The 26,595-nt window shown below is 39.1% G+C and overlaps 1 protein-coding gene across 8 annotated transcripts in view; it reads left to right on the top strand.

The window, feature by feature from the left end:
• Positions 1–26,595, top strand: part of ULK4 (unc-51 like kinase 4) — a 246,606-nt gene that overhangs the window by 201,364 nt on the left and 18,647 nt on the right. Inside the window, exon 37 of one of the 8 annotated variants that reach the window (XM_066992021.1) lies at positions 12,464–12,566. The exons of the other annotated variants lie outside the window; for them this stretch is intronic. Coding sequence (XP_066848122.1) covers positions 12,464–12,566 — 103 coding nt within the window. The remainder of the gene's footprint in view (positions 1–12,463; positions 12,567–26,595) is intronic. 8 annotated transcript variants of the gene reach the window in all.

Raw genomic sequence — 26,595 nt, 5'->3', positions numbered from 1 at the left:
GAAATTCTATAGAATTTGGTAGTCTGTAGAATGGTAATTAAGGTCTCTTTCAGTTGTACATTTCAAGAAGTTGAAATGTAGTGAAATCTGATGATGTGATATGAGACTAAACTATGTGGGAAACCTTCCTAAAAACAAGGCTAACATTACAAGCTAATCGTACATTTGTGTGCTTAACTCCCCTTTTAGCAAACTGTTTTGAATGGGTGATGAACCTAGTAATGATCTAATCAAGGTTTTGATCCACAAAGTTCAAATGTCTTTGAAAAGAGGCAAACCAAATTTCTCCATCTCTGCTAGAAAATGATAATCAAATATCAATCTGCCAAGACTGTTTTATTCAACTCTTGCCTAATACCTTGTAGAATACTTCAGGAACTTCAGAAGTGATGAAACTTTTAGTTTGACTTGGATGAGAAAGTAGAATGCAAATGTAATAACTCATGACAGTGATTTAATGACTATAGGACTTGTGGGAGTAAGGCAAGGTGCAGAAGACAATAGCAAGATGTGGAGTGGAATGTGAAAGGAGCAGTGTTGACTATTGCTAAATGCATGCATGTGAGGAGGTGCAATAATGATGTCAGTAGACTATTAGAGGTGTGAAGTATAAAGCAATGATGAACAGTATCTCAATACCATGGTGGTATCACAGTTCTGAATATGGGTAATTCCCAAACAACGTGAAACACATTAGATTTTGAGACTACTGAAGTTACTGACTTCAGGGTGATATGAATCTTGTGCCTCACTCTGTACAGCCTGTCCCCAAAGTAGCGTTGCGGTGGTTCAGCTCCCCACTCAGTCTACAGGGGTTCAGCTTGCAACCTTTCTGTTTGAGCAGAGAGGAAGAAAAGAGACTAGGATGTATGCACTCTTTGTGCACCTTTCTGTTCCTCTCCTCTCTGATGGACAGGGATGCTCCCTCTGCTCCTCTGTAAAGAAGCTGGATCAGAGCTGGACTTCTGTGCTATAATGTCCATAGCAGGGTTTGTGCTCCAGTGAAGTTTTATGCATTTAGGAAGAGTGTAAATAGAGAGAAGAGGCACCAAAGCTACCATGTGTTATAGTGTCATCACTGGATGAAGTCGTCTTAGGGACATTTTCTAGCCACAGTCACATCATTAGTGAGAGCAGAGAAGTTGTGGCAACCTTAACTGAACCCTTGTCCAGATTTCATAATAGCATATTTAGTGCTATCATACTAATATTATGATCTGAGATGCAAACACTATAACCCATCAACATTTTAATAGATAGCAGAAAGGATGTTTCTGTTTTAAACAGAAAACCAGCCAGGCTACATGGAACAGCTGGACAGCTGCCTGTATCACACTGCTAAAGCAGCCATAGGCTCGGTATTCTCTGCCACCCCCAGCCTTCTCTCAACCCAATGGCTTTGCAGGGCAGCCTGAGCAAGCACCCTAACCCAGACAGTGTGATAAAGTATGTGGGTTCCTCCACACTGCAGGGGCTCTGCTCCAACCAGACCTGAAACCACACTTGCAGTATAGAAAGTATGTGTGGATGGTCTCTAGGGCCACCACATAATGCAAGCATCACCTTTGTGTCTTAATCTGTATGTTTGTATGGTATTCAGCGTAGTTTTGATTTTGTCTGGAAGCTTAAGACATGTGGCCAGAAGGATTAATCAGAGAAGAAGAGTACAAATGAAAAGAGGCAAATTTTGTAGTATTCGAGGGGATCAAAGAGCCTTTTCTTCTTAATCACTCCCTGAACAGTCATTCTTTTAGATGTGATATCTTATCATAAGTCAGAGTCTAACTTTATCAGATTAGTACAGATGATTTCAGGGCAAACAAACATTTGCTAATGCCAGTTGTAGAACAAAGGACAGAATAAAAGCAAAACTGTTCTCTGTATTTAATTATATATTTCCAGGTGTAAGAAAGGCTAGCCCTTAAATTCAGTGATGGTGCTGGAGTTCCACATTTTAGCTTTCAGTTCACCAGTACAATTCTGGAGAGGAATGTAGAGAAACAGGTTAAGTATTTCTTACATAATTCATATATTGCTTGATCTAATGCTTGAAATTTGAGGTGTCTTAGAGTTGCCGCAGCTTTCCTACAAAACTAGAAAAATCTAATAAAACCAATATTTTCTGCCACTCAAATGGCTTGCAAAGCTCATTATTTTCTTTTTCTTTTCTTTTTTTTTTTCTGACAATCTTTTTACTAAAAGCATGTGGTTGAAAATAGAGGGGTAATTAGCATTAGCCCATTTATGAGAAACTGCTAGTGACGGAAGCTTATTTATTGTTGTGTACAATTAAAATATGATGTGAACACATGAGAATTTACATTAAAACAAGATTGCAGCTTGTCAGCAGTTTCCTTTGTTCAGCTGTGTGTTTATTAGGCTACAGCTGCTCACCTACTTTTATATGACTTTATAATAATAGTAGCAATGTCTTCATTATTAGAGATGTCTAAACCAGTTTGATTACACAACATACAAAGAAAAAGTATATATGATATCATCTTTGTTAAAGAGCTAGATCTGGAAGTAAAATTGTGTGTGTGTGTGTATATGTATGTGTATGTCTATGTATGTATATATAAAAGGCCTTCCTGCCTCAACTCTATTGTTTTATATATATGTATTTATTCCTTGGAGTAAGTGTTGTTTATGCATAGCACCTAAGGTGATTTATGTGGATCATTTTGCTGGTTTTATTGGACAACTTAAGTAGCTTTAAAAATAAGTGACTTGAGTCCTGTGAGAAACAAAACACATGCATTTTTTTCCTTATTCTATCATTATATAAAGCAATTTCTGTAGCGCTGTAGTTTCTCCCTATAGTTGTATGAGGATCTTTGGGCCCAGTAGTCCTGCTGTTGAAAAGAGGGTCAGCTTCTTCGTGGTCCTTAACTTTTAGGTGGGAGGTCACAGCAAAATATCCACACTCTTTTCTGACTCCTGTAATTGTGTGGGGGGTATTTGAGAGCTCACACAGAGGAAAGCAAAAGGTTCATCTGTCTTTAGGGCCCTGCTGATGCACTGCATCCTGAAGGAAAAGAAGGCAAAAATCAGGGCCCTTATGTCTTTCTGGCCTAGAGACGTGACTGAGCATGGAGCAGCTGTCAGCAAGTCCCAGTCAAAAGATGTAAAAGAAGGTTCTGGGAACCGTCCTGGAGCACTCTGAAATGAAAGGTTTTTTCTTTCGGGATTGAAATCGGGTCATTATAACTTCAGTGTGCAGAGGGGACTTAGCAGTGCTATTAACTTGTGTTAATATGGTTCGCATTGTTCTCCAAAACAGTCAGAGAAAATACTGGTCATATTAATTTAATCAATTTCTTTTGCAGTCATTATATGCAAGACTAGCTATGACATAAACTTTCTGAGAAGGTAGTGACTGGCACATTTTTCTCGTTGGCTGTGTGTCTCTTTTAGCTGTTGTATTTCTGTCTAAAGGATTTTATTTCTCATACTCATCAGCGAGCATAGAAGTAGAGTTGTAGCCCATGAACTTGAACAGAACCTTAACCTGGTTTTCTGGAGCAGAAGCAGGAAGAATGAGCAAGGATTTTAGTCACCATCAAAAATGAAGACCTTAAGCATATGCGTCAGGTTCGTTGATGTGAACAGGAAGAGCTGTGCTTAAGTGGTTTCTTGTGACTGTCATAATGGGAAGCAACATTTCCTTTCTTCAGATTGCTGATGTCTGTCAAAAGATTTTTTACGCAGTTCCCCCAACCCCACAACCACTATTTCTTACTTTTGCCACAAACAGAAAAGTAACGAACTGTTACTTATTTGGGAAGTGTCTGAGTACTTCTGGAGCTGTGATAGCAGTCAGTCTGGCATGTCCAGCAATTGAATGCTTGCTGCTTTCTTCAGTATGTAATATTCAAATTACTTTGTTGTTGTTGTTGTTGGGAAGTTGAAGAAGAAAGTTGTATGCATTTGTGTATTGTTACCTCTATTGTTATCTCCTTTGGAGAAAAATTTCCGAAGAACCATAATGTCTCACTGCCCTGTACAAACATATCAATTCAGTTTAAATGGCAAGCAGTGCTTACAGATGTGATCTACATTCATCACTTCTGACTTTAATGACATATTTCTGCCATTTTTTAACCTAAATATGGAATCATTGACATTGATTTAAATGAGTTATATTTTCAGAAATGATTTCATTTGTGTAAAATAATTTATTTAAGAATATCTTGATATTCTAATGCCAGAAGTTATGTTGTTTGTAGTTAAGTAATTGCAGGTGTCGATAATGTAGAATTATACCACACAATACATAATCATCTCCTTGTAGTATTTTCCTAATTCATGGCTAGTCTCCAAGCCATTTGGCTGGATATATGGGTAGAAACTTCTGAATGACAGTTAGTGGTTTGCCCTCTGTTGACATTTTTGCCTTTGCAGCTTTTGCTCAAATCTGATTATTAATTTAAAAATGTAGACCAGCTCATAATAATCATTATATGCCCCTGTAAAGTCACAAAGAAAAAAAGCCACAAGTGTTTTGATGTTCTCACATTTGAAAACTGAGATTTATAAACCCCACAGTTTTAACATTTAGAAGTCACTCACTAATGACTGTTTAATCACAGATTTAAAACTAGCTGTGATTTAGAGTAAAGAATGAAGGAAGAGGAGAGGCAAGAAAAAAGCAGATGGAAATAGCACTATACAAGAACATCTGATCTTAATCTTGGATAGGAGAATTACTTGGGAGGGATTTTTGCCATCCTTCAGTGTACAGAAATGAGAAAAGTGCAATACTCCAAAAGTGCAGTTGCACCCTTCTGTTTTCAAAGGAAGAAAGGCAGCCATATAGGGTCATTGAAACCCAGGGTGATTTAGACATAATTCTTGTAAGCTTGAATTTTAAGTAGTATCAATTAAAACTTAATGTACTATCTTCTCAGTGGAATTCATTTTAATGGTTTTATTTTATTACAGTGACTTATTTTTAATTCTTCAAAATGTACCTCTGCTGTCAAATATAGCGGATGATTGGTATGCTTGCACTCAGGTACACTAGAAATGCAGAAGAGAGAGCAAAATGGTACTATGTTATGAAAGGTTTCTTGCAATTCTCCCGAGAAACTCTACCTTCATTTATGTGCATATTTGCAGTTTCACCGGAGAGGGAATCTGCAAATATTTTTTGTTTGCCTGTTTATTCTGTTTCATGTAATTTTAATCAACTCAGTTTCATACTCTCTTAGTCTGGGTGAGTAGTCATATCAAAGCAAATGTCAAATACTATCCTCTAACGTTTAGGCTAATTCAGGGTACAGATAAGCAGACTTTGGTTCAAACTTGGGAACTTGGGTAAGTGAGACTCAAAGCCAATGTTTATTTTCCTACAGTTATTGTGCAGACAACAGTGAATATTCATAGAATATAATGAGTCCTAAAAATAATTGTCAGTGTTCGTTTATAAAACTATATAGTTCGTTTATAAAACTATATAATATTCATCTTTACTGAGACTGGTGTCTGTTACGTAAACTGTATTTATGCAAGTATGAAAAGTTACAAGAAAGGAAATGTATGGTTTGTTGCAGCTTATATTTTTATCAGTTCATTTGCTTTTTAATTTTGAATGGAAGAATTGTAGTTGTAGTGTTGTAATCCATTATTAACAAATATTTAAGATTAAAAAAAAATCCCATTTACCTGCCTAGTCTAACTTACAGCTGAGTCTTTCATCCTTGACTTTACTGTAAAGATGAACACAACTTTATGGAAAGAAAAAATTCAGAGTACACACTTGAACGTGATGAGTCTGCCTTCCTAACTTAATGACTCTGATTTTTATTTACATTAAACTAACATTGGTTTATTGATCAAAGAAAAAACTGGGGAGAAAAGGAATCAGGCCAAATGAAGTAGCATTGGAAGGAAAGAGTTTTAGCATTAAAAAAAAAAAAGTTTTAATCCCAAATGAAGACTTCATTTAATTTTTTAGTTTAGATGTTTGTCCTTTATGAAATTCAGTCAAATTTAAAACAGAATTGCTGTTTAGAAACAACATGCTAATGTTTCAAAGGTCTGTTCTCGGATGGTTTTGTTCTGTTGATATTATTGGGGTTATTATGTCAAGGAGAACACATCTCACCAGTTAATGTACATTACTAATTACGTGGATCTTTAATAACTTTCAAACTCTTTCGCCTATTTCTATTGACAGTCCAAAAAGGCTGTTTCTATAGGAACTTCTTTGGTTTTTAACTGGCAGCTTCTGAGCAGAATGTAACATTATGTAAGTGCTGATATATCTGCAAGTAGAAACTAGAGAGGTCATTGGGTTTCTGGCAGGATGAAATTTCCCTGTGGTATCATTTATCCGGTTATCAGAGAAGCATCTCTGTAAAATGGCTGTGTTTAATTGAGGTAATCGTTTGAAACCACCTGTCTGCCCTGATCAAGGTCACACGCAGACTTGTTCATTCAGCTATTTTGCCCTTTGGTAAATCAGCGGAGATGGTTTCTTTTTACATTTAACCATATAATATCAAAGTATTTATTACAGCCTTAAACCTCGTCCAACTCCCACACAAGTGCTGACTAATCCTAACAATAGATGGCGATGCACAGTTCGTTATGCAAGGAAGGGTGCTCTCAGCACTCTTCTAGGACCATAAACTTGCACATTACATATTCTTTGGGACAGCTGCATCTTGGAGCTGTCTGTAGGTCAAAGCTGGCCTGTTGCTGCTGCAGAGCATTTTTCAGACTACTGCAGCTCGGGGTTTTGTTGAATTAAAGTCTAGAGAAATTGTCAGGATTACAACTGCTTGGTGGTCTCAGCAGAAAGGATGTTTCATTACAAAAATTACATTTTTCTGCTTTGAGGAAAGAAGTAGCAAAATAATCTGCTCTAGAGTTGCTCAAGACAACTATTACGATAATATATGAGCATATTTCAGTCTCTGCCTGGAAACGGAAAACTGTGAAAAGAGCACATCTGGAATAGTGGCACTGCATTGTACCAGCATCCAGCTGTTTGTTCTCCATGTACACACAAGAAAGCATGCCTTCAGTTTTACAAAAAGCTTTCTAGAATGAGTGAAAGGGACTGTGCTCTTGAATTGCTTTGCTATTGTGTGCCGCTGTTCCGCAGTTTAAATTTTACATTCCTGCTCGGCCTGGGTGGGTGAGTGCCCATTTGGTTATACTGGAAGTTCTTGAAGCGTTTCACAAGATTTCATTCTAGCTGATAGCGACAATTCACGTGCTCTATGTGGCATGACTTCTGAGATGTCTTTGATGGATCAGGTTTTGTGATTGTATATTCCCACTTTGTTTGCACAGAGGGAGATCATGTAAAGTTTAAAGGAAAGTCAAAACTGAGTAAGAAGGATGATCGGAGTTTAAATCTAGAAAAATTAAAGTTTTGCTTTGTTTAGGCAAGAAGATGGGAAGTAGTTGGCTTTCCTTAGACTCCCTATTTTTGGCAGAGACAGACCACATCTGACTAGTACAGTTCCAAATACGACCATAGCCCTAAGACTCAGTTCAGATGTTTAGGTTTCTAATGCCTTAATGATGGGCTGTCACTAGAGCAGAATAGGGCAGCTTGATTATTGTCTGAAGCAGACAAAACAGTGACAGCGTGCTGATTCACTCGGTATTGTTTTTTGGTGACAAATAGAATCTAATTCAAGATTTCAGATTTTTACATGTAAAACTTTGGTGAGTTCCAAATCATCACTGGCTTCTGACCCATCCAAATTTTATACCTTATTACAAGCAGCCAGTCCTGTGTGTTGAAAGCATGCTAATCTGTAATTTTTCTGCAGATCAATTTTAGCCTTGATAACTTTACCTGCTCCATTTTCTGAAAAAAACAAACTGGTATGGTTTCTGTTAATCTCACTTCCAAGCATTTTTTAATTTAATTTAATTTTATTTTATTTTTACTCTAGTTATTTAGTTTATTTTATAATATTTAGTTTAGTTAGTTAGTTAGTTAGTTTAGTTAGTTTATTTATTTAGTTAGTTAGTTAGTTAGTTTTACCTCTAGAGCCATAGGATTTTCCAAAGACACTGTCAACTCAAAACAACAAAATCATTTATGACATTGCATACTGAAGCTTCTGGCAATAGGTTCATTCTGACATGATCCAAATATTTTACTTTGTCATTTTTGGTTGTTTTAGCCAGCTTGGGTAGTAATAGTATTGAAGTAAAATTTCTGATTCCTGATCCTGTAATGTGACCGCAGAAAGTAATGCTATATTAGAGATGTATAATGGTATAGATTAATGGAAAAAAAGGCATACACGCAGGTGTTCTTTTGTATATGGAATACTATTCCTTATAGATACTCTAAGACAATAAGTGTTCTCAATTCAATTATTAGAAGACTACTGGCATGCAAGGAGATTAAGTTTATCAGAACTAACCTTTTGTTACTTTCAAAATGACCATTGATATCAAATGCACGTATTGATCCAGAGGACCATTATCTCAAGGAAATTGAAGTTACAATAAACCTGAAAAGGTAGCCAAATGTTAGCACAGCCCTCCAGTACTCTCTTAGGTTTATACCAGTTTGGTAGCTGTCTGCAGAATGGTAGAACACTATTACGGAGGGCAGGTTCTAGTGCGTATTTGATGGGATGAAGAGTTAAAATCTATTCCAGTAAAGGCATACAAATAATTATATGCACTACAGAACAATAATACTGTTGTCTCTTATAAATAGATTTCATGCTGAGATAGCTTCATCTAGTGTGAAAATTGAGTTGCAAACTAGAGATAATTTGTGTTTTTAGATGTTGTTGCATAAATATTATGAGAAATTTGTTCAACGTTTTTTGTTAGCACAGCTCTGCTATTCTTTTGTAAAATTAACCACATAACAATCTTCCAAGACACATATGCAGCATGAAATAGGCTTTCTTATTTACTTATGTACTTCCCACATTCACTATACTAAGAAGGGTGCAAGTCAAGTAATCTAGCCAAGTGTCCGTGACACAGCAGAGCTGCACCAGTTTGCAAGAGCTAAAAAGTTCTACCGTGTTAGTCCAAAAATGCCAGGTGTGGGGAACTCCTGCATCCTATTGAAGTTAGTAGACTTTAGGCTTGCCCACTGCCTTACCTGATTAGGCCCACAAACTCAGCATTGTGAATTTTTTCAGATATACAAACAAACTGCTACTTCTTACTAGTGAGAGAAAGCTATGGCTGCATATATTAAGAGTGGTTCCAGGAGAGCATCCTGTATTTAGAAGTGCATTGCAAGTCTCTGCCTACCTCTTGCTATTCTGTACTGCAGATATGTAAACTGAAAATATACAGAAGGTCTAGAATATTTTTAGAAATATAAAACCATTTTTGATTGATGAAGTTGAATGTAAATTACAGTAGCCAGGCGTTTTGATCAGTATATCTAAGTTGGACTTCATTAAATAATGGAATACATGTAGGACTTAACAGTGGAGGTGTGTTCGGAAGACCAATTTGAAGATTGTCCGTATTCATCTGTGAAACACTCTGATATCCCTTCCCATGGAGAGAGACAATATAAGTGCTTAGAAAGGAGAGAAGGATGAGGCTGGGGCCAATGAGACCAGTTTACTGGTATAATGCATGGGCTGAATCAAATATTGTTGGTGCTTAACAAGTAATGCTTCTTCATTTGCACATTGACGTGTTTACAAACAGTGGTTAGTTCTATTTTTATTGGAAGTGCTATATTCTTATTCTTAACCATTCTGTTAGAAATATTTTTAAAGGAATATATTCCTCCTTGTGCCAATCCCTTCCACCCACACACCCTGCATATGCACACAGTAATTCAGCATGACATTCAGAAAGAAAAAAAACACCATTTACAATCAAGACATTAAATTATGTTTTAAAATTCAGATTATAGAAGTTCAGTGCCTGAATTTGCATAGAAAATGTCTGGTTTGCATAAGAACTTGAAATCTATTTTCCTTCTCTAATATTTGGTTTTAAACTCCATTTAATCATATTTCTTTCTGGAAGCCACCAAAATATTAATACTTAATTCTGGTCAAAATATTTGGGCTGGTAATTTTCCACCCTCTTGGATTGCAGTTGGATCTTTTGCATACCTCTGGGACCCAGAAGATTCTCCCCTGTTGTCACTTTGTTTTGCCAATTATTCATGCCCTTCTGGTGGAGTTAATAATGGACATTGGGAACTAAGTTTGAATCTCAGCTGAGGCTGCACTGAGTGCTCTCTGTAGACCAGTAAGTTAACTTTGCAGCTTTTTTTAGACGACGTATTTTGTAAGGATTTTTCCAGCCTGTCATAATAGCATCAAAAATGTCCTTCTGTTCAGTCAGCGAGGACTTCATCTGTATGACACACTGTAGCCAAACTGTACTCTTCTCAGAAGCATATAATTTAAGATGTCAGGAAATTGTGGGTTAGTGTTTGTAAAAAATCAGGCACATTAAAGCAACTCTGACAAGCCCCACTGATTCTTAGGATTTTCTTTCTCTCCATAGATAATGTCTAGCTATGTAATTGCCTTCTATGGAGAGAGAATGTTTTCACTCCTTTTCCTTCAGTGTTTTTTCTTAACTTAGTGTTTCGGTGAACAGTAATTTCTTTAAACAGATCAACAGTGCTGTAACTTCAGTAGTGAAATACGTGCATGTCCGTGAACAATCTAGTCCAAATACAATACTGCAACCTTACCTGCATCAATACAGATGTCAGTATGTGAATTACAGGAGGTAGTGTGTGCATCCTGGTTTTCTTATTACAGAAAAATGTTACAGAAACAGAATGATTCAAAGACTTGAGGGGTTTAGTTACTTGAAAAGATTAGATCTGGGAGGACACTATTCTTTAGGAAGGAGTAGACTAAGAGACCGTACTGATTTATTTTGAATCCTGAGAAGATGAGAAAGGATGAGTTATCAGGCTGTTTAAATAACGTAAGACCAGTACAGAGAGGTACATTCATTTCTCTGCAAGAAGATGAGGACTAAAGAAATGCATATAGATTTAATTTCACTTAGAAAATAGCTGAAATATTTAATAATTTGTCAGGTGTAGCCATCCATAAAGTTTTGTGCTATTAGTAGCTAAAAGTGCGATGAGGTAATGATCCAGATTTATTGAAGGTGAAGTTTAAATTAAGTTTGCACTGGAGTTCAGCTGTGAATGTACAGAATTTCAACAGCTTTTCACAGGAGAGGTCACTTGCCAGAGCCAGAAACAGGTCACAGGATTGTATTTTTAATGTATCAGATATCATGAACTCCAGTGCTTGTTTATGACTCCAGATATTTCTGCAAATTGGATCCGAAGTTTCTTTCTAATATCTTTTTGTAGGCTTTTATCAGAACAGACCAGAAATGGGTACAAGTAACCAAAAGCCAATAATGCGAGTATGTTTGAATAGAAGTAATGGAAAAATACCCCTCTGCCCACCTGGGCAAAATTCAGGTCAGAGTGGGCTGTGAAGATCCCTGCTGCGAGGTCCTGTCCCACCTCACTTACAAATGTGCTGCTGCAGCTGGGTTGGCACAGCCTGGGGGCAAAATCTCCAGTACCAATGTAGCGTATGCTGAGAAAATAAGACTTTCTGTTGGCAAAGGTACCACTTGTCTCTCACCTCTCATTATGGTTGGACTTAGATGATCTTAGAGGTCTTTTCCAACCGTAATGATTCTGTGATTCTGTGATCCCTGGGAGACATCAGCCCCCTTGACAAATGCATTCTCCTGTCACCCTATCTGTAACAAAGCATAAAGATCCAGCTAACCTGCTCCATTAAAAAAAAAAAAAAAGAAAAAAACAAACCTCCTACATAACAGAAACAAATGTTTTAAAAACAGCAGCTAGTGAAAGATGAAAACAACCAGTATTTAGGAAGGTGCTGGTTTAAGAAGACAAACCCTGTTGTGTTCCTGCTGTATACACACCTGATGTGATGCCAAGCCTCTCATGGGGCCCATCCACACAGTTCCAGCTGTGGTACTGGAAGTAAGGTTTGTTATCTACTTGACATCTGCAAAAATTAGTTTTAGATTACAACCAGAATTTCCCCCTTTGCTTAAGTTAGATTGCTGCTGAGGATAATTGGAAGTAGCCCTGCTGATTTTTCACAGAAATGAACAAAGAACAGTCACGATTCCCTCACCAAGCTGAGGGAACGGTAACAAACAGTTTGTACAGCAGGATCTGGAACCACTGTAGACATTTTGCAGTGATTGTTAGACTGGGGTGTTACATGGAAATAAAAATTCCATTAAAAGAAGCACAGTTTTTAGCTTCTCTGCATGTCAACAATTTTATATAAAGACTTTGGGGGAACAGTAACTTCACCTTCATCTGTTAACTTCAGTGGAGAAATATTTATTTTTTTCTGCTAGGATTTTTCCTAAAATGGGGTGTGATTTCACAGGTTTGAAAATCTCACCAAAGCTGAGAGGGAATGGGCTCACTCATCTCCTTGGCTCTTTGCTTCCTTCCCAGCCCTGCCACGCAATTCTGCCTTCGCCTCGTGTCAGCTTCCACACCTGCCCAGAAGATGTGCTGGTGCAACCTGCTAACCTGGCAAAAACAACCACCACCCCAGGTAGTTTTGTGCCACTTCAGCGAGCTGAATCAGTTTAATGTGAGATCAGATGATTACTGGGGCCTGTCTCTGTAATAGCAAACTCTTAATTTGTATCAGGCGATTTAGTAAAGTCATGCCCTTAGGGTGAGGTCCCGCAAGATGCCTGAGCCACTTTAGCAGCTTGCTGCTGTCAGAAGGAAGAATCCCCCAGGTACGTGTTCCCCCCTGCACTTCACACTGCCCCCCTTTCAGCTGGTTCAGCTCACTCAACTGGCAGAAAATGAACCCAGGGAAATAAAAGTAGAGTTTTATGTCAGTACAGTGAGTTAGCTGAACTCCCAGGGGTATCAGACAAGTGCCAGAGGCAGCACAGCTGTGGACTGGCACTGGGAAGACTCAGCAGGAAAGAAGGGGGGAGCAGCCTCTCCTGGCGGTAGAAAGATGTGAGATTGGTTCAGCTGTCTCATGAAACCACACATTTTACTTCAGGAGTTAAAGTGATGTCGTCTTTGTAAAGATGCACTCTGGTATGGAATTTTAAAGATGAAAAAAAAAGAATACTTGGGCACTTAAAGACAACAGGAAAAGCTCTACCTTATTTTCTCAACAAAATAGCTCCAAATCAAAGATGAAAGAAATAAAAAAAAAAGAATTGTAGTTGGAAACTGTTGGGAGCCAAAGAATATCTACACTGTGTGCTGACTAAAAGCAGTTTGATTTGCTGATTTTTTTATATGCAGCCTCACACTTCTGCAAGGAATGCTGAGTTTCCAGCAGGCTCTGATTCTTCCTTGAAATGAAGAAAAAAAAAAAAAAAAAAAAAGGTGTTTGTGCAGCCATTAACACCCTAATTAACACCTTACTTCCTTCAAATGGGCCAGTAGGATAGCTGATGGAGCTGTGGCAGCTGGAAGTCAAACCTCCCTGGTGGGTAAGCTTGAAGCATTAAAGGGGAGCAATCATAAAGAAAGGAAGATCTTGGGTAATGCCCTTAGTGGAAGAAAAAGTGTAAGATATTAAAAAAACAAGGCAACAAATAAAAATCAGTATTAAAACACCAGTGGCAGGATATTCTGCTGGTATCGTTTGGCGTAGCTTTGGTGAAGTCAGGACTGCCACACTGAAGGCTTGAATGCAGTTTCTCAGCAGAGATATTTGGGGAAATCTCCCTCCTCTGCTGTGCAGTAGAGAGCCACCTTAACTCATTATTCAAATGAAAAAAGTTGCTGGGGCAAGACAACTTTTTGTCTGGATAACTGTATCTGTAGGAAGGCTTTTGCCAGCATTGTTAATGACATGGTTTCGTGATTGCTCTCAGCCAACCTGGTGTGTGGGCTGGCGTCAGAAAGGGAGGTCCCAGCCGCGCGTTCCTGCCGCCTCACTGGTGCCAGTGCAAGTGGTAAACTGGAAAACTAACCTAGGGAAAAAAAGGACGGGAGGGGTTGGCCAGATCACTTCCCTGATTTCTCACCATGCGATTGCACAAACGCCGGGGCCGGCAGGGAGGAGGCTGGGAAGAGGCAGGGGAAAGGCCCTTGGGCAGCAGCTGGGACTCGGCTGCGTCGCACTGATGGAGGACCCGCACCCTGGGAAGAAAGATGGGCATTTGGGTTTTTTTCATCCTGTCCAAGTAAATTGTGTCTCTGTAGCATGTTTCAGGGTAGAGGTCGTGCTTCAGAGGTGTTCAGCACTTTGGAGGCCGGCCCAGCTCTGGCTGGATGTAGGTCAGCAAGGAGCACGGTCTTGTTCCCAGCGTATCTCTCCAGCTCTTGCCAGTAGGAACGCGGGATTTCTTAATTATTTTTTGCTCTGTGTAATACAGCACACACCTAAGCCTCTGATGGAGCACAACCATAGTTTCCAGTTTAACAATGTATCAAGGCGTGTCATTAATATACAGTTACATATGCTAAGTCCTGTCTTATGTAAGCAATAACACACAACAAGGTGTGTTTTTGTCAGCCAGCATGCGCACATCGTGGATATACTGGGGCAGCAGTGTTGCTGAGGGCTATAACACACCCAGGGCGTGGGTGTATTAGCTGACTAACACGCATTTTGTAGTGTTATTGCACTCATTAACTATATTGAAGGGAAAAGTTTTAAAGTAAATTAAAATCTAAATTACGAAGAATCAACTCACTGCTTAACTGGAAGCGAGCAAACATCTCAAAGAAGTAACCAAACTGTAGAACTGCTCCTGCCTTTGAAACTCTGCCTTTTGTGCATCTTCCTCGTGGGTAACAGCAAGGGTCTGTGGCTGTTTGGCTGCGGAAGCAGCTGGCCCATGTTTGCTGAGCCATCGGTCCCTTGTGTGTTGCCCGGTCACTGTATAGCTCTGCAAAGGCAGCTATAGCTGTCACAACTCAGTGGCAAGTTCTGTCACAAATGTGCTTGTATTGAACCCTCTCGCTTTTGGTTGGTGATTGGTAGGGGTGATATATCAGAATCTGAAGGGGAAAGAAAAAAAAAAAGACTCTAAAAGATGCTTGCTTGCAGTCTTTTCTGCCTTCTGCACAGAGCCTGGCTTTCCCAGATCCTGTTTCTCATCTTATTTCCATGAGGACTTCAATATTGCATCTGTACTTTTCCTCTCTCAGCATGATTTCCACAATTTTGTGCAACTTTCCAGAATAGATATCTTCCCCACCAAATGTCTGATTTTTCTTTAGAAATACAGAAGAAGAAACTATCAGCATATTGCAGTGGAGCTCTTTTCCATCTTCTTGTGTCCCCTGCAAAGAAGAGATAGTATAATGAAGTTTGTGTAATCAAGTACCCATGAAAGTTATTTGACATAACTTTCTTTAATTGCTAACCATCCTGCTCTGTCTAAAAATGGTAAAGTTGTCCTGATCTGTGTCCCAACTCTCAAGTGACTACATAAATATATGAGAAGGTTCGTGACAATGCATAATTTTCTATATGCCTTTATCTGAAATGCATTTTTTGAGTTGTTTCATGTATCTTAGAAAAAAACAGTTTTACCTTTATTTTTGCACCTGTGAAATTTCAGGCTGAACAGCTCATTTTGGATGAAATTAGTGCTTACTTTCATCTGGTTAATGGGCAGGTGATTTTGGTAAGAGTTGGATCAGATCTTGATGGTGAATCATTTTCAATTCATTGATATATATAAGCTGTAAGAGTTACAGCTGTACGAGACAGTAGCATGATCACACTGGCTCCATTGCTTACTGGGATCTGTACTTTTATCTTGGTTATTTGCTCTGTATTTTGTAGGATGCCTACACCCAACATCTACTTTTCAGCTCGTGAAGTTTCATTCTTGCTCAGACCAGACACCCATCTTTGGGTATTTTTAAAAGAACAATCTCTGATGGTTTTTCAGAACTATCCTTTTAGTCCAATTTAGGGGTTGACCCAACATTGCTAATGATGATCTTATGCAAACACCTGTTTTTCTTCAACTCTGAAACCTTCTTTTTTTTTTTTTTTGTTGGCTCATAGAACGTCTACTAGATGTTTTCTTTTGACTTAACACTAAAATGGTCAAGGATTGAGTGGCTAACAGATAGCAACATGTCAAGGATGCCTGCTTGTCCTAGAGAAATATTGTCCTAGAGAAAGAAAAACCAACAGCATAACCTTCCACTCCCCCAAAGTCATCTGATCCTCCAACACTTGACTTACTTGTTAAAACAAGTTACTGGTGAAATGAGAAACTTTAAACTGTAATATAGAGAGAGCTTGACGTTCGTCTGACTAAAGTAAACTAAGAATCATTCTGCTGATGTCAAAGCTGATGTAAAGGACAGTCAGGAATATGCTCTTTCCAGTAAAAGTGCCAAGGTGTAATTAGGTATCATTGTATCTGGTGTGGTAAGGATATGCTTGCGCAAACAAACAATGGAAACTGCACCATTATGCACAGGACAACATTTAATTGCCTTAACTTAGTTTACCTGTGGAATTGACAAGATGAACATGTTCTTAACGTAATTATAAATGTTATTTTGATACTGTTAAGCCAGCATTTTGCTTCTACTCTCCATTACTGCTTTTTTTTGTGCCTTGTCTAAGGTTGCTTTGCTCTATCTGTACTTCACCTTGCAGGCTGTGGCCCTGTTCTTGTAAGGCAGACCTTTGACCACTGCACCAGTACAAATAAATAATAGTTGTCGCTGTAAGAGCTGTGTGAGCTACCTGCCTAGTTTCTGTTTTTACTTATGCAGTATTCAGATATTTTATTCGTGCAATAAAACATACTCCCACCCCTTACCTTAAGTATGAGAACACGTAAACTGTTTTCTGAGTGTGAATATGATGCTTTGGAAAGTACCACCTTAAGGAGCAGTACCAGAAAGTTTTGATGTATGAATGGTTTGGGTTTCTTAGAAGTCTTCCTGAAAAACACAGGTAAAGAAAAGGAAACCTTTCAGAATGTGCTCTTTTGTGATCTGTCATCCTTAGTTAAGAGTACACAGGGCAAAAATAAAAACTTAATTTCCAATAAATATACAAAGATTTTACCCTAAGCAATTCAACAGTAATATTAGAAACAACCCATTATGGTAAATTGACAAAAACTGTACATGCCAGTGGCAGAAGGTGGAAAGTTATTTTAATTATTTTTCTTCAGTCACAGTAAAATTATTGCAAGCAGATATAAAAGACGACTAGTTAGCATCTACCTCCTCAGCTTTAGAACCAGAAAATAAATCACAGCCTGGGGTAATTGGAACTTGTTTTGACATGGTGCAGAATGCCACTATCTGTGTTGTAATGCACTGTGGTTCAAAATCAAAAATTACTAAAACGGGTTATTAAATTTCCCCCATAAGAATTATAGCTCAGCTCCTTCATTTATCTTGATAATATTGGAGGTTTGTTGTGTAGGGGAATGAATGAATGACTAAAGAAAATTGCTTGCTATTGTTAGTGTCATTTACATATTATAGAACAAGCCACTAACATGAGTAGATTGCACTTTTTCCTGCCCTGTGTAGGTCTAAATCCTTGACCAGAGTTGTTATTCACTTAGTTCTCTGGTATGTGATTGTAACATTAACAGATACGATTCCAGAGGGGGAAAAAAGTTTCTGTTGACTACTTGATGTTTCTGTGGATTTAATTTTGTTATTTCTAAAAATAATTCAATTGAGTAGAGAAAGTTATAAAGTTTCTCTACTAACTCCAGCTCATCCTATGACCTTAAAACCTAACCAATATCCCAGTAACTATGGTAACTATCTTTTGTTAAAATTTCTTTGATAAACTTATTGAATATATGAGTTTCTTGATCCAAAAGGAAAACAATTTGGCTACAGAGACCTGAGAAGACCGAATCTGAGCTGTGCTAGGATGGATTGGTGAGGGATAGCTGCTTGGGGCCTGTGTCAATAACGGGTGCTTCTTCCACTTAGCCCCAGCACAGCTGAAGGTACAAGGGAGAAACGCTTAATTTCCAGTAACAGGACATCCACAAGCTCTCACTCTTGGAGTAGCCTCACAGAAAAGTGCAGATGTAGCCCAGAGCAGAGGCAACCAGGCTTTCTTCTAACTTTCCATCAGGAGAAGAACCACTCTTGATCTCTTTCAGAGGGGGAATTTTGACATCTGCCCTGTGGTGTTTAACATAGCCATGCCTTGATTTAGAGAGAGCAAGAAAAGGATGCAGTTTGCGTTTACCTAAGTGATCGGTTTGACGTACACAGAAACTGTCTTACTTCTAATACTCAGGGTTTTGGCTCAGTGCACAGCCCCCCACATGTGTCTGGATCTATGGTTATTCTTGATGAAAGGGGAGAAAAAGTATTACAGGCTTCACCATTTCTGTATCGAAAGGTTACAGTCTTATATCCACTCCAAACCCATCCTTGTTTATCAGAAGACCTGCTGACCTTCAGTGTATGTCACATAAAGGGCATGTGTAGTACAGTATGTGGGACATTCCTCCATCATTTATGAGGCATAGCCTCATCATTGGCAAGGCCAGCTGAAATCAGAAGGTGTGAGTGGATTTGAACCTTCACCTGTAGAATATTGTTGCATTAATGATGTTTGATAACTTAGAGATGGTAATTTATTATGGGAACGCTCCAAACCTTTCTGTATTTTTATCATGTCCTGTTTCTATTACTACAAATGTTCCATAACTGATTCAATATTGCTTGAGAACATTAGATATTCTGTAGTGCCTGGACAATATTCCCATCACAAACGTACTCATTATGTTGATTTGTATTTATCTGAATTTTCTGCAAGAGAGGTGAAGTTAGAAGTCCAGGAGTGTTGTTCAACTTATTAATGTCTCCCTCTTGCTATCTATGTGCAACCTGCTGGGTCTGCTCAGTGGAGCTGAGCAGAGTGAATAGTAGTGGGCAGGATGTGGTCATTACAGCCTTTGTGTGCTGCTGTTGAAACTGTGGTAGTGACAGACGTGTTTAAACATTTGTTGCTGGTGTTATTTTAGTGGGATTTCTGAAATAATGTGCAGTGAGGGAAGAGAAACAAAGCTACCCGTGAAAGTCGTTTACTGCAGCACAAGGTTTAGGGGAAACGCTGTGGTGATACTAGTGAGAGAAAGCATGCTAAAAGCAAGTTAGCCTAAAGACAGCAAAATGTCTCTTTTTCTTTTCTTCTCCAGCATAGGCAGGACTCAACATGACATGCATGGCTGCTTGTTCTTGGAGTTTTCTGATTTGTTCAGTTGTATAACAGTTGTATGACTGTAGCTTTGGAGTGCTTGGGCTTTTAATTTTCCTAAGTGTCTGCCTCAGGTTTAAATTTTCCTAAGCTGTTGTTGAAATTTCCACAGCTTACTGGGAGATTACTGAGATATTATTTTGTTATTATCTGGTCTTTAAAACTTCTGGTGACTTTTTTTTTTAACTCTTCTTTTCTGAAAAGTTATTGCTCATGGCAAGAATTTGACTTTTGTTTTGGCAATGTGGTTTTTGCCATACCTTGAAACCTTTCCTTATTTGAAAAGTTTTTTAAGGCTTGAAAATGTTAAACAAGTAACAGCTTATTATAAGCTCAGTAAATATTTCTTCCATATTAGAAAATGAAATGTCTGAAAATTCCCTTCTCACACAGTACACAAAAGCTTCTTGCAGCTATGTTGCTGATTGTATGGTCGCCCCACAGCTACTGTTTCCATTTAAACAGTGCATGCATCATTTCAGTCCAAGGATAAGCATGGTTCATATCTTTCCCACTCCTATATGCAGTAAGATTGTAAGTAAGCCATGCCTAAAACCAAGTATGTTCCAGTGTAGGGCAAGAGAGTGAAGCCAGCGTCTGCACTTTGTGGTTGTTGCTTTGGGCTAGAGAGAAAGTGAGCTACAGAACTGACAGCAGAACTTCACATTTCCCAGTGTATTCTGGGTCACAAGAGCCAATGGTCTGGAAAATGTAAATTTAATGCCTGAGCTAATGTTTTCATGTCTGTTGATTTATTGTGATCTAATGTTTTAATTCCCGCTGGTTGGTCTTCTTCATGGTCTCATGGAATCAAATCAACATCTGGGGCAAAATCAAAGTAAAATGTGTGCTTCCTTTCTTACATGCATTTTCTGTGCTCCTGTTTAAAGGTCTGCAGCTGGAAACTTAACTAAATGCTCTCAGCAGTGTTAAAAAGTCCCAGAAGTTTAAGATAGAGTAAGCTTCTTTCTGCAATGCATCTTCAGAAATACGTGTGCTAAAGGAGCATGGGATATTATAATCAAAGTAATTCTGCATCTTAAATTACAGAATTATCAATTGCGTAATAACTGAAATTACTACTAGTGTTGTAGTATCCAGTGATTCAGGCGTTGGTAACTGATACGAATGCCCCTGTGTACGCATAGAATTCCTATCTGAAAGACAGCATGTGTCAGGTTCAGCGATGGTTTCTTACTGAAGGACTGTACAAAATGGTATCTGACTGGATGGGTGCTGCAGTTGCATACACTGCCTTCACCAGTGGTGAATGGGATTGTTAAGCATCGGTTGTGTTCATTTAGTCGCTTTGAGTCAAAAGGACATTCAGTAGCTGAGGGATACACCCCCTGGCATTGTAGGAATTTTGGTGAAGGGAAGAGAAGCTGAGCAGTATCCCAGTGTAGAGCCAGTTTCCTTAACCAAAGAGAATTGTCTTATTTCAAGTTTGCAGCTTGAGAGTCTTGGTCAATCATAAGTGCTTCTGAATGTCCATGTGGCAGTCTTTTTTTTTTTTAATCTACAACTCTTGAAAATATTTCTCAGCCATTTTTTCCAGTTGCATCGCTACAAAATCCCCCCTTTTGTCCCTTTGAGCTCAGAACACTGTGACATGCTTAAAAGCTTTAAAAATACTTCTGCTGATGGAGAACTATTTGTACATATTGTTTCTTGCAAGTTGTGAATTTGGCATGTGATTTACATTTATGCAGAGCTATCCTCTTAAGTCTCACTTATTGATTTGAACATACCTAAGATACATCAGGTGCTGCCTCTGTCCTTGTGCAATAGTGAAGCACCAGTTAAATATGATGATCATTTTTAATTAGGTCTCCCCAGTGCTGAAATGGCTGCAGTCTCTGGTCTGTTCTCCATTACTTTGCTGGTCAGAAGTGGTTGACCTTTAGATTATGCTGCAAAATCCATCTGTTGCTGCAGGCTTTTGTGAAGAGAGATGTAAAGAAATATTATCTCCTGTCAGTCAGTTGCTCTGAGGATAGTCCTAACCAGTAATCAGTCCTCTGTTGTGATCTCAGAATCTGAAGACCATAACTGGCCTCTGCCAAATTTCTCTTCCCTCCCCATTGCCAGCTTCCAGCTTATTCTTTTGACAGCCTCATCCATGAGACTTCTTTGTTAACAATCTGGTCTTTGCACTTTCTGTTATGTACCAGTCAGCCTTCTATTTCTGTATCGTAACCACTCTGACGTTTTTCCCTAATTTAGCATTTTCTGTCCCACACCCTTAAAGATTGTTTAGAGAAATTATCTTCTTTTTTTTTGCCCTCAAATGTTGGTTGGCAGCATACTTTTGATAGTCTTTTGTCTACTGATAAACTAAAAGTTAGTTGCCCTAATGTGTTTTAAATATAGTTGTTGTAGCAACTTTTACTCATGTAAATGCCACTGACTTGTCTGAAGTTTCTGAGTCCAACTTAAAATGAGACGGACAATTAGTTCTAACTACAATGCAATGATGTTCTCGCTGCTTCACCTGCATTACGAAAATTATCAATGCCTTTTAATTATGCAAATTTTCCTCCTCTAATATGGTAAGCAGTGTTCTCAAGAGTATTTTAGTTGTTTTCAGATACATTTGCAACATTTTCTAATATTAGCTTCCTTATGCTTTATCAGTCTGTAAACTCTAAACCTGTGATTTCTGCTAATTGAATGCTGTAATATCCTGTTCTTAGCATACTTTGTATGTCCTGTGGCAATAACATTATTCCATTTATCTGATGTCTTTATTAGAAGTTTTTGTTTCATTTAGAAAAAGAAGAAAGAGTTAGTTTTTCTTGGCTCTGAGCATCTATTCAGAAAACTCCCACAGTCCACACCCATCACAAAATTATCCTCTTCTTATAAATAGTTTCATGATTCTTAGTTCTTTGCAGTGCCTTATTATCCTTTTTAAAAGTACTTCAGTGGTACTCTCATTAAGCAGGAACTAATACACCCACAATTTGTTCTCAGACTCAAAAGCTAGATATGTTAATTGTATTTGTGTGCTTGTCGTATACACACTACAAATTCATGGGAACCTGCTCTTCAAAAACTTTTCTCATTTTGATTTTCGTGAGTAAATTCAGAAACTGCACCATATAGGAAGTGTCACTCTATCAGTTTTGAGGAGACCCTCTGGCTTGCTAAATTTTTGAATGGAAATATGATAAGGGACAGACACAAACAGAAAGAAGTGTCTTATCTGTGGGAATTTTCTCCAGGAGATGTTTCTAGGGAAATCCTAAGAAACCATTTCAAGGTAACGAGATAGCTTACCTCCAGGTGAGGTGTCCATCAGAGGACTTCAAAATATGTGCAGTTTTCTATCTGTCTTGGAATGTTTATGTCTATAAACATGGAGGTGGTAAGACTTTAAGTAGATCATAAGAAGTATGTAGTGGTAATTTAGATTATTGTTTGTGTAGTTCTATCAATATGATTATTATATGTTATGTACCATGGTCAGTCATCCAGGTTATATTCTGACATCTATATTTTTCAAAATGTTGTCTCATAATAGAGACAAGGATGCCATTTTTCTAGGTCCCACACAGTCTTCATTTAATAGTGTATCAGTTCATCAAATGAAAAAGTACATAATTTGCAATGAAGATAGTAATCATTCATGACTATTTACTTTTATTATTTGAAGGTTTTGAGAAACTACTGTCTATGTATCAAAGATTCATTTTGTACACTGACATGTAAAGTATTCCTGTGAATACAAAAAGAGGGGAAGTCAGATACCATAAAGTTCACTTTTCAGACTTTTAAATTTTCTTCTAGTGAAAGTTGCACAGTTTTGTTGTCTCAATCAGTTCTTTTTGTTGTTGTTTGTTTTGTTTTCTGTCTATGTAAAGAAATGTCCAAAAAATTAAGGTGTTACAAAAAGATGCTTTTGAACAATTTGATCAGGGACCAGGTCAGTTGGTCCCAAGGGTAATTGTCCATGAATTCTAGAGGAACTCAGATGAAATTGCTTAGCCTGTAATTGTGGTATGCAACCTATCAAGTAAAATCAACATCTGTAATAAAAATTTTAAAATGGCTCAGGGATCGTTATGAGAACTGCAAACAATTAACTCTGATTTTTGTTAAGTTTTGTTAAGATTGAATAGGTAGGTATGATAAAAAGGAAGAGATGGATAAACAAAAGGTAAATAAAGTCCCTTATGTAAGAGTCAATATGGTGTATGTAAAGGTAATTTATATTTCTCCAGTTTGTCCAAGTGACTCACTAGTTTGTGAAGAATTGTAATACATTTGATATAATGGACTTGGATTTTTAAAAGGCCTTTCATAAGGTGTCTCAGTAGAACTTCCTAAATAAACTAATCTGCCATAGGAAAAAGGAAAGTTCTTCTTGAGATTAGTAACAGCTTAAATGATAGAAAATAGTAAATGTCTAGTTTTTCAAAATAAACATAGTTTACTATCATAAACCTACTAGGATATTTGCTGTGGAGTGTGTTTATAAATTGCCTGGAAAAAGACATGAACTGCAAAGTGATTAAGGTTTTTAATGATGGAGAATTATTCAAAATTAGGATTGATTGTGAAAAGTTGCAGACTACTCAAAATTTTCATTGAATGGATGACAGAATTGCACATGAAATTCAGTACTGAAAAATACTGAATAATGTTTGGAGGGAAAAATCATCCTAACTATACAGACCTTGGGGCTTGTAGGCAGTTGGTCTGAGAAAAATGTCAATGGGGCCAGAAATGAGTAAGGAGCTCCTCCCTGGCTGATCAGCACCTTTCCTGGACTGCTACCTCTTGTCTGTAACAATGACCAGTTCTTAATTTTGGCAATTTATAGTTGTTTTTATAGTAGCCTGTCAGAGGACATAGGCTTTGTAGAGGCCATTTGGAAGTTTTGGCTAGCCTGATGGGAAGGAATAAGTCTTTTCCTCACTGTAAAGGTCCTCGGATGTAGAGAAGGTAAGTACCAATCCGTTTGCTGTAGCAACGTGAAGAAGTCTGGTTGGTGGAGGGTTGTGGCAAGTTGTCATCTGTTGCAAGATGTTTTAAAGCCTAAAGGCACCTGCCTTACCCACCCTAGTGCACTGAATGACAGGATAGAGAGGGTAAAGTCTGGATCCAGAAAGACCACAGGCCTGAGGCACATTTCTCTGGTTACAAATCCAACTCCTCTGGAAGGGGAATTGGAGAATGTGCCAAGAAGCATGTTAGCAGCCTCCTGGAAGAGGAAGACACCTCTCTTACACATGCACAGGAAATGTGAGAAGAAAGGGCTAGCTGCACCTCGAGTACTGTGTTCAGCTTTGGACCCCTCACTACAAGGCCATCGAGGCCCTGGAGCATGTCCAGAGAAGGGCTACGAAGCTGGTGAAGGGCCTGAAACACAAGTCCTGGGAGGAGTGGCTGAAGGAGCTGGGGTTGTTTAGTCTGGAGAAGAGGAGGCTCAGGGGAGACCTTATTGCTCTCTACAACTACCTGGAAGGAAGGTGTGGGGAGCTGGGGGTTGACCTCTTCTCACAGGTAGCTAGTGATAGGACTAGAGGGAATGGCCTCAAGTTGTGCCAGGGGAGGTTTAGGTTGGTAATGAGGAGACATTTCTTTGCAGAAAGAGCAGTCAGGCAGTGGAATGGGTTACCCAGGGAGGTGGTGGTGTCACCGTCCCTGGGGTGTCGAAGGAAAGGTTAAACCTGGTGCTTTGGGACATGGTTTAGTGGGTGACATTGGTGGTAGAGTGATGGTTGGACCAGATGATCTTGAAGGTCTCTTCCAACCTTAATTATTCTATGGTTCTATGATTCAGGCATTTGCCAAGCCTCATGAGATTGGCCACAAATGGTCAGCATGGGGACTGGAAACAGCTGGAGCTGTAGGAGATTTAGGCAGGAAAGAGAATGAGGAGTGCTGATGTCTCAGCACCTAGATGAAGACCAGATAGGAAGGCAGGGAATCATCTTCTCCTCAAGTGACAGGAGTCAGAGCCAGGGCCTTGATTTTCTGGAAAGGTGGTGACCAAGTACTTGTCTCTTCAGAATGGATTTTTGCCTGGAATCAGCTCAGGCAAGCTCTACCTTCTCAAGGGCCATATCCAAGGTTTCCTCAAGGACTTTGAGAGGAGTATGATGGTGGTGTTACTCACAGTTGTCCTGGGAGATGGGGCAATGGATGCCTCAGTGACCTCCTCTAATAATGTGAAGGATCCCTGTCCCCACCTCCCCATGAATTATGCTTGCCATTTTTGTCCCATAGGACAAGTGTCCAGCCTCTCCTCATGGGTGTCTGCAGAGGGGTGGCTAGCAAAACCGGGCTTGGGGGTGAGCAGGATCTGGGAGGCAGTGTGCAAGAGGAAGAGAGTAAGTAGGGATCAGTGGGAGAAGAAATGGTGTCTTCTTGCAAGGTGCCCTCTTCCACATTCTGTGGTGTCGCTCTTTGTCCCCTGCCTTGTGTTTGGCGGCTTTGGCCAGCTGAGCATACCTGCTGTAGAGGGGCATCTTAGAACCTGCATGAGCTTTTTGGTGGTGCCATGGAGGGGTGCGAGAGACCTCGGTGGATGGTCAACACCTCTCATTATTTACAGGGACCATATTACTTCTTCCTGGTCCAAGGGGCAATCTCTCTGGATTTGTCCTGGGGCCTAGCAGAGGAAGAAGCTGGCTTCCCTGGTACAGCAGTGACCTCAGCAGAAGGGTCCTTTGAAAGACACAATAAAGGACTCCCCTAGCCCCCCCATTCCATGCAGTGCCACCAGCACATGCCTGGATCTTGCTCTGGTTGGTTCCTGTCCTGCAGGTGGCTGGTAATTGCTGTGGGGATGGGAGTGAGGTGGGTTAAGGGATAGGAGGAGTACTTCCAGGGAGGAAGAGGGAAGAAAGCTGACTGAGGGGAACAGGCTCTGCTCCTGCTGCGGCGGTTAGCGTGTGCCCAACCCTCTGATTCACATGCTGGTAAGGTCGGTCAGTCCATCTCCATGTGCTGGCTACGAGCTCGGTTTGCACAGTAGCCACTTGAAATGAGGAGCTGTGTTGTGTACCAGGAGCAAAGAGCTTTAGGCCTGGGAGGTGGACTCTTAGTCCAACCCAGTCCAGTAGTCAGTGAAGAGAAACAGTAGTATGTCATACAGTTGAGCTGTCATGAATCTCATTAGTAAATCAAGGATCACAGTACTAGGAGTTGCAAATAGTTCGTAGACTGAAGTATGTTCAAACAAACAAAACATGTAGAACAGCTATGACAAGTAGGTACATTAAAATGATATATTTACTGTAATTTATGAGTGAAGCCAAAGTCTAAATTCACAGAGTAAATAAATGATTCAAAATGATTAATTTACTTCTATTAAGTGAGAGGACTGAAGAGTGCTAAGTTCTGAGCAACTGACATGTGATAATGA

This window comes from Anser cygnoides, chromosome 2 (genome assembly GCF_040182565.1).
Source record: "Anser cygnoides isolate HZ-2024a breed goose chromosome 2, Taihu_goose_T2T_genome, whole genome shotgun sequence".
Classification (NCBI taxonomy): Eukaryota; Metazoa; Chordata; class Aves; order Anseriformes; family Anatidae; genus Anser; species Anser cygnoides.
The sequence above is the reverse complement of the archived record's forward strand: the minus strand, read 5'-3'. Positions and strand labels throughout refer to the sequence as shown.